Source organism: Epinephelus moara, chromosome 15 (assembly GCF_006386435.1).
Source record: "Epinephelus moara isolate mb chromosome 15, YSFRI_EMoa_1.0, whole genome shotgun sequence".
NCBI lineage: Eukaryota > Metazoa > Chordata > Actinopteri > Perciformes > Serranidae > Epinephelus > Epinephelus moara.
This window is the reverse complement of record NC_065520.1, coordinates 14,816,273-14,830,179: the sequence shown is the minus strand read 5'-3', so window position 1 is coordinate 14,830,179 and position 13,907 is coordinate 14,816,273. Positions and strand designations below refer to the sequence as shown.

The window sequence follows — 13,907 nt, the reverse complement described above, 5'->3', positions numbered from 1 at the left end:
ATTATTTTACAAATTAAATGTATATGAGGAGCTTTTAGGATTAGTTTTTAAGATTTAAATGATTCTAATTAATTATTGGTCAATAGAACAATACTACTGAAATTATCACTCACCTTCCCACATTGTTTACATTTTCCTTCTTGCCGCCTTCGATGCACCCAGTGATGACGCACCACGATGGGCTGAACACACAAAATACACAAATCGTCATTTTCCGAACCTAAATTAAATAGCCAGAAAGAGAGGAGAAAGAAATTTCCAGCACTCACCTCTCGGATGTTCCTCGAGCCTGATTCTCTGAAAGATGGTTTACACCTAAAGTTAATCTGGAGGAGAGCAGAGGGAAAAAAGATAGAAAGAGAAGTAGAAACATAGATGATGATTAGGCTCTGCTGCACAATCTAAACTGGGTACTGTTAGAGGTTTTAGGAGAAAGCACGGAGCTCCAGAACAGACAGCTGCAGAGTCTTGATTGGAATGGTTTCCAGTGATCACGTTGGCAGGTTAAACATGTTTTAGGAGGAAGAAACGGTTTTGCCAAAGAGGTTTAGACGTGTGACTTTGTAGCGGTGAAAGTGGGGAGGCACCGTGATTCCCTTGTAGTGAAGTGGTGCACAGAAGAAAAGGAAAAACCAGGGACACCCTGACCAGAGAAGGGACACCACAGGACACTGCGGTTGCCAGGTGGAACTCTTTTAGGTCAACCAAACTGTTTGTGGTGAAGGGGTATGGAACAGGTCATGGTATCCTGACGAACTGTTCTGGTTCATTAACACTTCTGCTTGTTCCTACAAATCACGACTCAGCCTTGCATAAGGATCAGTTGGTCCAATTAGAAGTTGAATTTGTTTTGGTTGACTTCTTAAGTCAAGTCCAAGTCAGACCCATTAATGACCATATAATAGTGGACCAGCTTTTCACCCTTGGAGGGGTCATGGGAGTTTGCCCATCCAGTCTATATTAGTTTTGTGGACTTTGACAAGCTTATGACCACGTCCAATGGGAAGTCATTTGGGCGGTACCAGGGCCATTGCTACAAGCTATCCAGTTCTTGTATAACCAAAGTGAGAGCTGTTTCCATGAACTCGGCACAAAGTCAAACACATTTTCTGTGGAAGTTGGCCTCCGCTACGGTTGTCCCTTGTTGGGGATTCTGTTTGTGAAATTCATGGACAGGAAAAGATGTGTTCATGGCATGTTAAGTACTTTCTGCTAACAATTCCTTCAATGCAATGTGTCATATTTTATGGATGTGATAATTACAGATGATTCATAAATAAAATTCGACAAATGAAGGAGTGAAGAAGAGATTTCTAACTCGGTCAGGAGTTGCAATCTCTCCCATATACGACCACCTGTAGTCATGTGACTGATGTTCCATTCCCCATACTAATGGCAAACTCTATCTGATGATAAAGAGTGTCTCAGTGACAAGTCCTGATCCCTCTTTGCTGTTACCTCCACCCCTGCTGTTTCGGAAAATGGCTTTAGTATCATATCAGTTCGGAATCAACAAGGCCAACCCTTTAAACCTGTCTGATTTATCATACCACTTTGATCAAAGAAGGAAATGAGATGAAGAGACGGAAGATTCTTTGGGGTTTAAGGGCAAGAAAATGACCCCTCCATGGTGCAAGAACAAAAGTGGAAGTTTGCAAAGGGTGTGTGTCTGACCTGGATTAGATACCAATGCAGTTCACTCAATTAAAGGTCCAGTGTGTAGGATTTAGGGGGATATATCGGCAGAAATGGAATATATTAAAATAAGCATGTTTTCTTTAGTGTATAATCATCTGAAACTAAGAATTTTCATATTTTCGTTGGGTCCTCATCTATGGAGATTGCCATGTTGCGCCACGATGTTTCTACAGTAGCCCAGAATAGGAAGGGGCCATTCACATTTCAGCGTCATTCACCTTAGTTAGAAGCCCCTCCATGAATAGCACCGTCAGGAAAACACAATGTTTTTTAATGTAAAAATGTTTTATTCTGTGTTTTTTGTTCTAATTGAAATCCCAAAGTCTGTTTATTTGTTGAGTAAGAAACCTCAAATAAGTCAGTTCAAGGAAAAAAAACTCCTGAACGTCTGGATCAGAAAAACAATAAGCACAGATAAAAGATACGTCAGATAAAAGCCTTTTTTGAGAACATTATGATGTCACAGTGAAGTTGACCTTTGACCTTTTGGATATATAGTGTCATCACTTTACAATTTGATCCTTTTAGACATTTGTGCGAAATTCTGTCATAAGTAGTGTATGAATTCTTGAGTTAAGGCCAAAAACAGGTTTCATGAGGTCACAGTGACCTTGATCTTTTGAGCATCGACCACCAAATTATAATCTGTTCATTCTTAACATTAAGGGAAATTCCCTCAAGTTTTTCTTTCACTATTGCGTTCACAAGAATGAAACTGATGCAAGCTCACAGTGACTTTGACCAACAAAATCTAATCAGTTCATCAATGAGTCCAGGTGGACGTTATTGCTTAATTTGGGGAAATTCCCTCAAGGCTTCCTTTTGATATCACATTCACCAGAACAAGACAGATGCAAGGTCACAGCGACCTTAACCTTTGACCACAGAAAATCAAATCAGTTTATTGCTGCGTCCAAGTGGACAGTTGCCCAAATTTTGAGGAAATTACCTAAAGGTGTTCTTTGAGATATGCGTGGCCACAGTGACCTTGACCTAGGAGCACCAAAATGAGATGTTTTTACGGTTTTAACCTCCTGGTCTGGTTGTTTTGGAGAGGAAGAGACCTCTATGAATAATTCGGCTCCTGGTAAAAACCTCCTGAACAATGAACACTGACGAACTTCTAACTGGTAGAAGTTTCATCTGGTTGTGTAATCCTCACCACTAGAGGCCACTACATCCCCCTAAATTTTACACCCTGGACCTTTAAATTGGATGATACACAAACCTGCTCACCTTTAGAGAATGCATGCTCTATCTGTGTTTGCTATGTACTGTAGAGATTTTATTTGAGAGGCCGCCCCCCATGCATTTGCCCCCACCTACAAAGATTCTCCAAATAAATTCTCATCCCGAGGGAAACACTGATGTGCACTGGTTTCTTTCTGAATAACTAGTGAGGTCCAGACACCACCTTAGGCCTGTGTGTTTCTGTCAGATTGAGGGTCACAGATGAGGAGAGAAGAGAGGCAGAAGGAGTTTTGTGTATCTCACTCTAAAGTTGGGGTCATTGAGGGGCAGGGTGGCATCCAACAGAATGGCTCTAGAGCTGGGAAACTGAAAGTTAGACAGGGGGAACAGTTAAAGACAAGCTGCCTGTACTGTGCTGTCCTCTGCGTCAATGAAAATGAATAAAATTAAACAGATAAGCTAACCTATAATTGAAATAAATAGAGTAGCTATCAGCTGAAAAGCAGCTATCTTTGGATCCAATTTTAGATTGAGGGTTTAAAGTAATCCTTCTTTTTTACTTCCCTCTGATCTTGAGGACAGAAAGTTTAATCCGTCTTTATTCTTGCCTCTATCACCTTTTGTCCCTTGTGAAAGATGGTTTAAACATCCATCTCTAATCTCCTCTCCACCTTTATCTGTGTGTCAGGAGTGAAGTCTTACACCTGCGTCTTTATCTTTCTCGTCTCCATAAGGTAAATTAAAAAGGCGAACTCTTAGATAGCCTGAATCAGTCTGGCAGAAGTGTGTGAGTACATGAGACATTACCTTCTCCAGTTGTTCTATACAGATGGTGTGGGCGACGATCTTACAGGCGGCACACTTCTTTCGGCTGAAAGACTTTTGCTAGAAGGAGAGGGAGGACGTGATTAGTTGTGTCAAATATGAAAAACAATAGACAAAGAATCACAGGAGCAAAATTGATAGCAGTAATTTAGTCATTTGTTTCATGATCCTCAGCAGCTTGTGAGGCGGTAATACCATCTGTGACCACTTGGTGTCAGCACTGTGCTGCTAACTGACACCACATACATAGATAGATCCCACATGGGAGTGTATGATGACTTTGTGTGTGTGTATGATATGACAAGGCTTGCCATGTGACTTTAATATGAGCTGACATGAGTGAAACTATGACATGATACGACCGTGTTTGATGACACTGTCTGACTGTCGTGGTGCTGAAAATGAATCAGTGCAGCGTCAGTGTGCGTGAGGTGTTATTTCCTAACAAAGATCACACCGTCGGACCTACTCAAAAAACTGATGCCCGTCTGTCAGACCTGGTGTTGTTATGTTTGATGCACCTCTGCCTTTCTCATCTTCCTGCACGTCGCTCTTGCTACATTAACTCTTCCACTGCCAATAACTTTGACAAGGCTTTCATGGCTGTCCTTGACACCTGCACTATTGAGGCCCCTTCTCCCTATCTCAGCACCAAAGAACTCACTTCCTTATTTAACACCACCTGTTCCTCAAATCTGGGCACTTTCGCTCCCCTCAAACTGAAGAAGCCTGAGCTTGATGACACCACTAGGGCCCTTCGGAGGGACGGCAGAGAGTCAGAACGAAAGTGGAAGTGCGACAAGCTTCAGATTTCCTTTGAAATTTTAAAAAAACAATCTTCTAAATGATCAGGAATCAGTTCAGGCTGCGAGAATAAAATACTCAAATTGAGGTCACTTTTAAGGATCGCCCAATTGGACTGTGATTGGTTTGATTCTTTGAGATTTAGTGCCGAAGCATGCAACAACAAACGAGTTGGAGGACTTCCTTTCAGGTGTCTCATTGACGCATGTAAGCACTGTCCAAATGTGACTCAAACAAAGACAACGACTGATTTCAAAACAGGAAGGACATATGACCAATGGGATTTCGGTAACTGTAACACAACTGTTGTTGTATATCATCTAACATGCCAACGTTTGCTTGAGTCATGTCCATGCTTTTGCACCCTGAAGGTGTTTTAATGTAAGGCTTTTTAACTTAACTCAAGTGTGTTTGTTCCTGCTCCACGCAGGAAGGCCTGAAATTCATTGTTCCTTCCGATGTGCCGACCCTTTTCTTCAAGAGCACCTGTGTTTTCTTCTTGAGTTTAATATAAAGACAATCCTCGAGTACACCACCACCTCGTTCTCAATTTAACTCTTTCAGCTGACACAGCATGAACTGTGTCTCCTCGTTCGTCTAGAAACGCACAGCTCTGGATGTAGATTTCGCTATGTTCTTATCGGCTGCTTGTTCTGTTAGGTATTTAATGCTGTTTGATTCTGGGTCAAAGCCCAGGACGGAAACTGTGGAGCGCCTCGGCCAGTTTGGGTCCGATTGACTGTATAGATGCAGAGTAATTCGACTCCCAGTCACATTATCTGTGTGTGTTAGCCCGACTTTGACAAATTCAATTTAGTACGCTTCCAGTTTACATGTATTTTAAAAGTCCGATTTTAGTTGGACTAACAAAATAAATCCAATAAATCCAAGATTACAAAAAAGAAAAGGAGTGACGAAGCGAGGACCCTGGACACAAACAACATCAACCCCTTTGTGAACGCCAGTCACAGCATCCACTGGGAAGAGGTCAAAGGTCACGGAGCAGTGGATGTATGCCACATCCGACTCCAGAGAGCATCTGTAAACAGCTGCGGGGGCTACACCATCTCCCCCTCGTGTACGATGTTCACATGTCGCCTGAGCCTTCGACGCAGGCAAAATGAAGCCTGCGAGAGACGTGGATGAAAGCTAAGAATAAAACAGTAAGTGGACGATGAGATGTTGCTGCTGTGGATGAAAGGGATGTTTTAACGAGCGCTCCAGATGTTTAGTTGGTGCGGATATTGGAGGAATGTCTGAGAACATTTAGCAGCTTTATATGTGTAAACATGTGGGATGCAAATATGCAGTCGTATAAACACTGGGTCTGATATGTTGGAGAAAAACAGAGTGATGCTTGGCCCTAACACTGCTGCGCATGAATGGAGCTTGAAGAAAATAGTGCTGTAGAGAAGACAGACAGGGAGGAGAGATAATCCGAGTCGGATACCAACCTGTGCTCTGGCAATACAGTGCTGTTCTCCCACATAACAGTAGTCTCCTGACACATTTGTCTCATACCAGATATGATCTCCATACACAGCCGTCTCCTACAAAGAGAAACACAGAGACAGAGGAGGACAGAAAGTTTTCTAGGCGCAGCGTGAAAGCGTGACATCTCGGTGAGACGCATGACAAGGTGCAGAACACTGTAGACGAAATCAAGACCAAATCAGTGGTGACTTAGCGGGTCATTGCTGCCCACTTTGCTGTTTTCTCAGTGCGATAGTGGTACAAGAAGTGGTTGTGTTTTACCTAAACATTTCCGCTTTTGCAAAGGGGGTTGCGCCATGATCTTTTACGAACAACAACTAAGTGGTTTTTGTTTCTTAACCTAACCCCACTGCATAACATGCAATGTGTGGTTTGCAGAAACATATGATGCCAACATTTCCCTGGCGACTCGGTTGTGTATGAATGAGGTAAAGGGGTTTTTCCCCAGACCCTGATACCCAGACTCACAGTCCAGTCCACGGTGCTGCGGATATTTGCCTCCGGGTCAGTCCTGGTCAGGGATGATGTGCCAGGTTGACAGGGTAGATGGTGCAGGCCAGACTTGGCAATCGCTTTCCTGGAAACACAAAGAGACAGGAAAGTGTGAACACTCCTGTTCTCTTTTCGACAATAAAATTCAAAGGACTTTCTTCTAGAAAATCTCCCAAAATTACACAGATTAAAAACTTTCTTTCAAGAAAAAAACAATTTCTTGATTGTCGAACACAGTCAAGAAAAAAAGAACACCTAGTGAATTATGGTCCGCTTGTGTGAAGCTTCGTCGTGTCTTGGATGTTCTCAAATGTCAGTAGATTCAAATTCAAGAGACACTAATGAAAAATGAACGATTAAAATTCATATTCTGGGGTGTGTAGCACTTCATACCAAAAATCTCCCCCACAAACCAGGGACAGGGATAAAAAAAAGTACACTGCAGACGTATACAGCAGGTTGGAAAACTCTAGCACCAGTATGTGAGTCATGATGCTTTATCAGAACGTGTGACAATATACACAATACATACAACATAATGAGCCATATACTGCTCAACACTGACACTCTTCATCCATCCATTCTGACAAACACTTACACCTGACCAGGTCTGTCACAGTGCCGACACACAGAGAGACAAACATTCACACCTACGAGCAATTTATCATCACAGCAGCAGTGTTACGGCAAATGTGTCGTTCTTGGCTGACAATGCAAATAAAGTCGGCTGCCACATAGGATGTGGAGCAGGTTTGCACCGCCATGTTTCTACAGTAGCACAGAACGGACAAACCAAATACTGGCTCTAGATAGGGACATTCGTGTTTTCACATCATGTGATACAAAATTATCCGTAAGGGACTTAAAATATCCACATTGAATTCCTCCACTGATAAATACAACCAGGTTAGAATTAGGTTAGGGTAAGGCATTTAGTTGTTCTGGTTAAGGGTAGGGTAAGGGGAGGGTTTACACAAAGATAGAAATACAAGAAATACGATAAGCACAGATAAAAGATACGTCAGATAAAAGCCTTTTTTTAAGAACATTATGATGTCACAGTGAAGTTGACCTTGACCTTTTGGATATATGGTGTCATCACTTTATGATTTTATCCTATTAGACATTTATGCCAATTTATGTCATAAGTAGTGTATGAATTCTTGAGTTACGGCCAAAAACAGGTTTTGTGAGGTCACAGTGACCTTGACCTTTTGACCGTCGACCACCAAATTATAATCTGTTCATTCTGAACATTAGGGGAAATTCCCTCAAGTTTTTCTTGCGATATCGCGTTCGCAAGAATAAAACTGATGCAAGGTCACAGTGACTTTGACCAACAAAATCTAATCAGTTCATCAATGAGTCCAGGTGGAAGCTACTGCTAAATTTGGGGAACTTCCCTCAAGGCTTCCTTTTGATATCACATTTACGAGAATGAGACAGATGCAAGGTCACAGCGACCTTGACCTTTGACCGAAGAAAATCAAATCAGTTCATTGTTGCGTCTAAGTGGACAAATTTTGAAGAAATTCCATTAAGGTGTTCTATGAGATATCGTGTTAATGAGAATGAGACAGATGAGGTCACAGTGACCTTGACCTAGGAGCACCAAAATTAGTTTTTACGGTTTTAATCTCCTGGTCTGTTTGTTTTGGAGGGGAAGAGACCTCTGTGAATTATCACATCACGTGATACAAAATTATCTGTAAGGGACTTAAAATATCCACATTGAATTCCTCCGCTGATAAATACGACCAGGTTAGAAATAGGTTTAGGTTAGGGGCTAGGGAAGGCTTTAAGTCAGTGAGGGTTTACACAAAGATAGAAATACAATTAGTGTGCGTATGTGTGTGTTTGTGTGTGTTTGTATTACATACGACAGGAAGTTCTCCCATGTTTCCAGATAAGGATCATAGTATATGGTTCCCTTTGGTGCCCCCAGTGGTGAGGAGGTGCTTTTATGAAGCGTCGACCCAGAGGAGGCTACATCTGTCCCAGCAGCCCCCGCCTTCGAGCTCATACCTGCTGAGTGACCCAGACTGGGGCTGGTCGTGGAAGTCTGCATCTGTTTATTCAAAGTCCAGTTAACTTGACTCGACCTCCGTCGGTTATATCGACCGTAAACTCCGTAACCTGTTCCACTGCTCCGAAACACAGAGTCTGCTGGAAGGAGGTGGGAGGAGTTTCGTCTCAGGCAGCGAGGAGCACGGAGCAAGGGGCGGGGCGTAATGTTTTCCATAACGACCGCCTGGGTTAAGTGCATCTGAGCTGAAGGCCTGGAGCTTACATCTTCATCGCTCCCTTCCTCTCCATCTGACTCAGAACAGGAGCGCATGGAGCCATCCTGTTCCTCTTCCATCTCTATCACTCCTCCACCCATCTGGACTACGCTTGCAAGTAACATGGAGGATCCAAGTAAATGAGGTTCGATAGATTTTATCTTAGAAGGACGTCGATATTGCATCACCATCCCACGATGGACTGCGCCGGAGGCACTGCGAGCATAGGGAGGTTTATACTGCAATCCTCTTCTTCCTCTCTTGAAGATTACATCTGCTCTTTTGGTTCCTTTCCCAGATTCTCCCACTGCTTCACCCGTTTCTGTTACCTCTATGATGGACTGTCGCCTCTGTCCACTGGCCACCAGTAAGCCAGCACTGGGGCGCCTGCGCTGGTCAGAAAAAACTGGAGGTAAACCAACAGAGGAGCGTCTGGACTGCACTAATGCTACAGAGGGCAGACCAGCACTAGAGCGCCTCCTGGCTTTACTGGTCTGAAGAGCAGGACCAGGCGGACGCGCTGCGGCCGCATGCTTCTGTCTTTTCTGGCGGCGGCGGAAATGGCGATGAAAGAAGAAATCCATCATGTCTCGGAGTGCGGTGCAATACGGAAGGTACTAAAAAAGATATGCAGCATCTGATAAGATGTGCTTGGGTATAGAACATAGCAGTGCCGTTTCCATGTCTTCTCTGGTACCAAGCTTAAGGTTAAAGGTTTTAATATCCATGCAACAGAAGACGGTTTCCATGGTTATTGATGGTAGTCCAGCTTCTCTCTGCTCCAGTCTTCCCTTAGAACTGCTGGAGGGACAAATAGGCTTTTCTGTTTATTAAAAGTGTTCCCTATATGACATCAGCAAAGACAATCACCTCTATTAATTCACTGATACTGATACAAGTCTTGCATATTGCAGTGATGATGACTTACATCCATTAAAGTCAACGGTTCCCATGCTTAATCATCTAACCAGCTGTTTAATTAGATCAGTGGATCCCTGATGCAGTGCTGTTTTGTTCAAAGTCACTCAGGTCATTAAAACTGATGTCAAGCAGAAGCCCTTTCACCGTTTCCCTCAACATCCATAGTATGACCACTTTCAAGGTATACCATTATATAAAAGCTGACGGTGTACATTTGCTTATCTATGACACTGAAAAAACTTTTCACACATACAGTGGCATGCAAAAGTTTGGCCACTCACTCACAGTCATTGTTAGGAAAGGCCAGGTGATGCAAATTTCAAAGCTTTATAAATACTCTGACTCCTGAAACCTTGTCCCAACAATCAGCAGCCATGGGCTCCTCCAAACAGCTGCCTAGCACTCTGAAAACTATAGCAAAGTGTTTTCAGGTAGCTGTTTATAATGTAATTTTGAAATGGCACTTAACAGGAACTGTCGAGGTCAAGTTGAGGTCTGAAAGACCAAGGAAACTTTCAGAGAGAGCTCCTCGTAGGTTTGGTAGGAAGTGAAATCAAAACTCCTGTCTGACTGCAAAAGACCTGCAGGAAGATGCCATGTAAAATAAAGGCATTTTAATGTTTGCACAAACCCTACAGAGTGCCTTGGATTGTGTTTGAAGGAGATTTGCACGTTATATTTTTCATTTGAGGGTATACTCATGCAGTGAGCCCTTTGCAAGGTGGACGAAACGCAGTACTACTAAGACCCAGCAGTACTTCTACTGCTTTGTCTTCTTTCGTTCAGCATTTATTTTATCTACGTGATGTTGGGGTTTCCTACCCAGAAGTTACTGTTAACAAACGTCATGATTTTATCTATATTGCACTTACATTCATCAGATGGACACAGTCATGACCCCAAATGAATGCTTGTGTCACTTCTTGGCTTCTGACTTTGCAAAGCAACACCTACTTGTTGGCTTCACAACTGCATGAACTGATGTACTGTATGTGTCAGCTCTTTGTGGACTTCCTGTACCACCCAAACTAAACAAATACAGCATGAGTAAAGTCAGTCTCATGCAGTATCAGCATTTAAACGACTTTAGAGCTCAATTAAATGATTGGAAAAGGTGTACTACTTAGATGCTCCACAGACTCTCAGCCCAAACCTGAGGCTGCGTCATCTCTCTAACTCTGAAATTATTAAGAGTGTTACTCAGCAGATCCTTGTTATGTTTGATATCTTGCCCTTCTGGTGCTTTTAATCTTGCTTTCCACATCAGCACCTCTGCTTTCCATCACTTATCAGACAACACAGCGGCACACGTCCTATGCTGTGTCTCATCTGCAAAGATTAGACGTATAAATCTGTCTAATCTTTGTGATTCCTGATAAGCAGTGGTAATGCAAATGCACTGAATTCACATTTAGCTCTGGGGTCTTACAGTGTCTGTGACTATAAGTGTACTGGGTTCATCCAGAGTCATGCTCTGATTTCTCTTAATTTCCCCACGCTTGATGGGATTTCTTCTCTCAAAAGTATAAATCTGTCGCTCTGAGCCCCAGGGTATTTGGTGGACCGAATTTTGCTGAGTCTGACAGTATCAAATTATGCTGTCACTGGCAGAAACGTGAGCTAAAGGTAAATTGAGAGAGCACTTTGTCCGACAATACCATGAAAACTTATCTGAACTCATTAGCTTCACATAAGACCAAGGCCACAGATTTAACTATAGAGCGCCTCCATCCATTGATTTGAATGGATTTGGAGATGTTGGCGATAATAACACGTTACTTGGTGTTGCTGGTTGAAATTAGGACCCTGGGGAAGGATTGGCATTCAAATTAAGTTAATGAGTGCAGTGCAGATTTGTGTACTATTCATCCCTTCAAAAAACTAGACGGAACTTTCATTCATTCAGGACTGTTGTAGACTGCATTAGTTTGAGCGAGGCAGACATTATAAACTTGTAACTGAATGTATATTTGGTCAGGATGACTCACCCTGCCAGACTATGGGTAGCTTTGCATATGAAACAAAAGCCAACATGAGGTCCGAAACTGCAACAGGCAAAAGTACAAACTGTGAAATCATTAACTCCTTTTACCGTAGCACCTCTGTCCTTTGTTATCGTAACTCTCAGCGAAGTATCGAATAGCTGCAGTGTTTCCTGCTGCAGACACAGTTCAGTGGAGTTTACAGTAAACTAACACTCGAGTTGTTGAAAACTATGAAACACAAAAGAGCTCTGTGGTTGTGAGAGATGGGCAAATCAACTGATGATCTGTTCCATATATTTCTTTCTAGTTTGATCACTGAGCTTACAAGAAACAACACGACTGAGTCAGGGCCACACAGACCACACGGCCACAAAAAACAACCTAGCTCAGCACCACAGATGAGACACTAGCTCAGAGAGTGGGACAGAAAACACGTGCTGTGATCAGTGTCACTACTGTGCATGGGCAGAATAGCGTATCACGTGACACAAGACATGAGACGAGAACAGCGCAGGATAAAATGTGTGCAGCTTTGAACTCTGCTACTGAAACCACCACAGAGTCGAACAGGAAGTCCCATCTCAGAGATTCATCAGCGCACCGAGAACTCCGCTGCTCACTTAATCCCACCACTGACATGAAACAGACGAGCACTTTAACTCCTAATGCTCAGTCAGAAAGGTCAGGGGTTGTCATAGTGATGACTAGCTTTCATAAAGCTACACGGTGAAGCAAACCATAATCTGAGATGATATGATATGCAATTCCTTTATTAGTATTTCCTTATCACATAGAGGATCGAAGGCCAGTTCACTTCTGAAAATGTGGTCACGTGACTCTTTGATTTCCTATTCACTTTTCTTCCTCGCTTCACTGAGTTAAAACTTGTTGAAGTGCGACCAAGTACAATCTGTATCACCGAAACACACAAGTGAGACGTTGAGACCCTGCGCTAAATGTCAACCATCAACCACTGCTTTTGGAAACCTACACTTTATGACTCCACTTGCAGGGAGTGAAGTGATTTTTCAATTGTTTTGACTGAATAACAGTGGCCCAAGAATTTAACCCTGAGGGACTCCACATGCCATTGTTATCTGCTCAAAATTTATGATCCCCAAGTGCAACAACTTGCTCTCTGCATTTGACATATGACCTTGAACGACCTGAGGACTGTGCCAGATAATGCCACCTACTTTCCCAGTGGTTAATGGTCCGCAGTATCACTACTATCAAGCAGCACTAAAACTGAATCAGTATTCAGACGAATATCATCTAACACCTTTGTAAGTGCAGTCTCTGTGCTGTGGTCTGAGGCCAGATGGGAATCTGTCCAACAGGACATTTCTGTTTTAAAAGTTATGGAGTTTAATCGAAATTGTATTCTCGACTGGGTTGAACCAAAAGAACAAAAGAGTCATGAGTCGGTTTGCTAATGGCGGGTGAATGACACAAATTACTCAAAAGATCTTCTAATCACTACTGGTGGTGATAACAGCAGGTGGTTTTACTGATGCCAGCTTTACATCAACAGGCTCTTCTAGTAGTGGCATTGACTTTAGCTTGCTGCTCCCAGCGTGCATTCAGCAATGGAGGATTTGGCTTTCAAAGCTCTTTAGTATGAACTTCTGCTTCTATTCATGTTTTCTTTATGTTGCCTTTTGAAGCCAGGCCAAGGCGCTGATAAAAAAAAAAAAAAAAAGCAGACAAGCGAGAATGGGAACAGATGAGCATCACAGTGTGCCCCCTGGGTATGTTGTGCCCTGAGTGCCCCCTGGGTAAAGCAGCTCATTTGAGGCTATTATGAACTGCCCAAAGTAGCTGTTATGGAGAGAGCAGAAGCGTACTGGCAGCTTGTGAGATGTGCCGTTGCAAGAAAAAGTCAGAATACTCCGAAGAGTTAAATATAGAAGTGTCATTGCTACATACCAGTGAGTACTGGCCCACTTTGAGTACTGGTTGGGGGATTAATCAGCTTGTCAACAGCAGTGAACAAGGCACAAGAATTGTTGATATTAGTGCTGGTGTTGTTGTGAGACAATGGTTTGTCTAGCCTTAGTTGTTTCGATAGTACATATGAAAATGTGTAGGCCCCTTCCCATGCAGCAACAGATAAGAAGGTTTAAATAGGCCAAAGAATTCCCTTGCAGATTCACAGGCTGGATGTCGTAACCAAGACAAGTGTCAAAGCTGACTTGGGACTTAAAGCTGATGG

At 42.8% G+C, this 13,907-nt stretch overlaps 1 protein-coding gene across 5 annotated transcripts in view; it reads right to left on the bottom strand.

The window, feature by feature from the left end:
* The window catches only part of LOC126401690 (diacylglycerol kinase zeta-like), a 149,422-nt gene that overhangs the window by 92,864 nt on the left and 42,651 nt on the right, over nt 1-13,907 (bottom strand). For 2 of the 5 annotated variants that reach the window (XM_050063099.1, XM_050063098.1), the window contains 6 exons: nt 6,481-6,589; nt 5,973-6,068; nt 3,697-3,774; nt 3,193-3,255; nt 270-326; nt 114-182 (listed from right to left, as the gene is read on the bottom strand). In XM_050063099.1, coding sequence (XP_049919056.1) covers nt 114-182; nt 270-326; nt 3,193-3,255; nt 3,697-3,774; nt 5,973-6,068; nt 6,481-6,589 — 472 coding nt within the window. Of the gene's footprint in view, nt 1-113; nt 183-269; nt 327-3,192; nt 3,256-3,696; nt 3,775-5,972; nt 6,069-6,480; nt 6,590-8,384; nt 9,588-13,907 lie in introns of all 5 variants that reach the window. The other 3 variants (XM_050063095.1, XM_050063096.1, XM_050063097.1) reach the window with 3 other exon arrangements.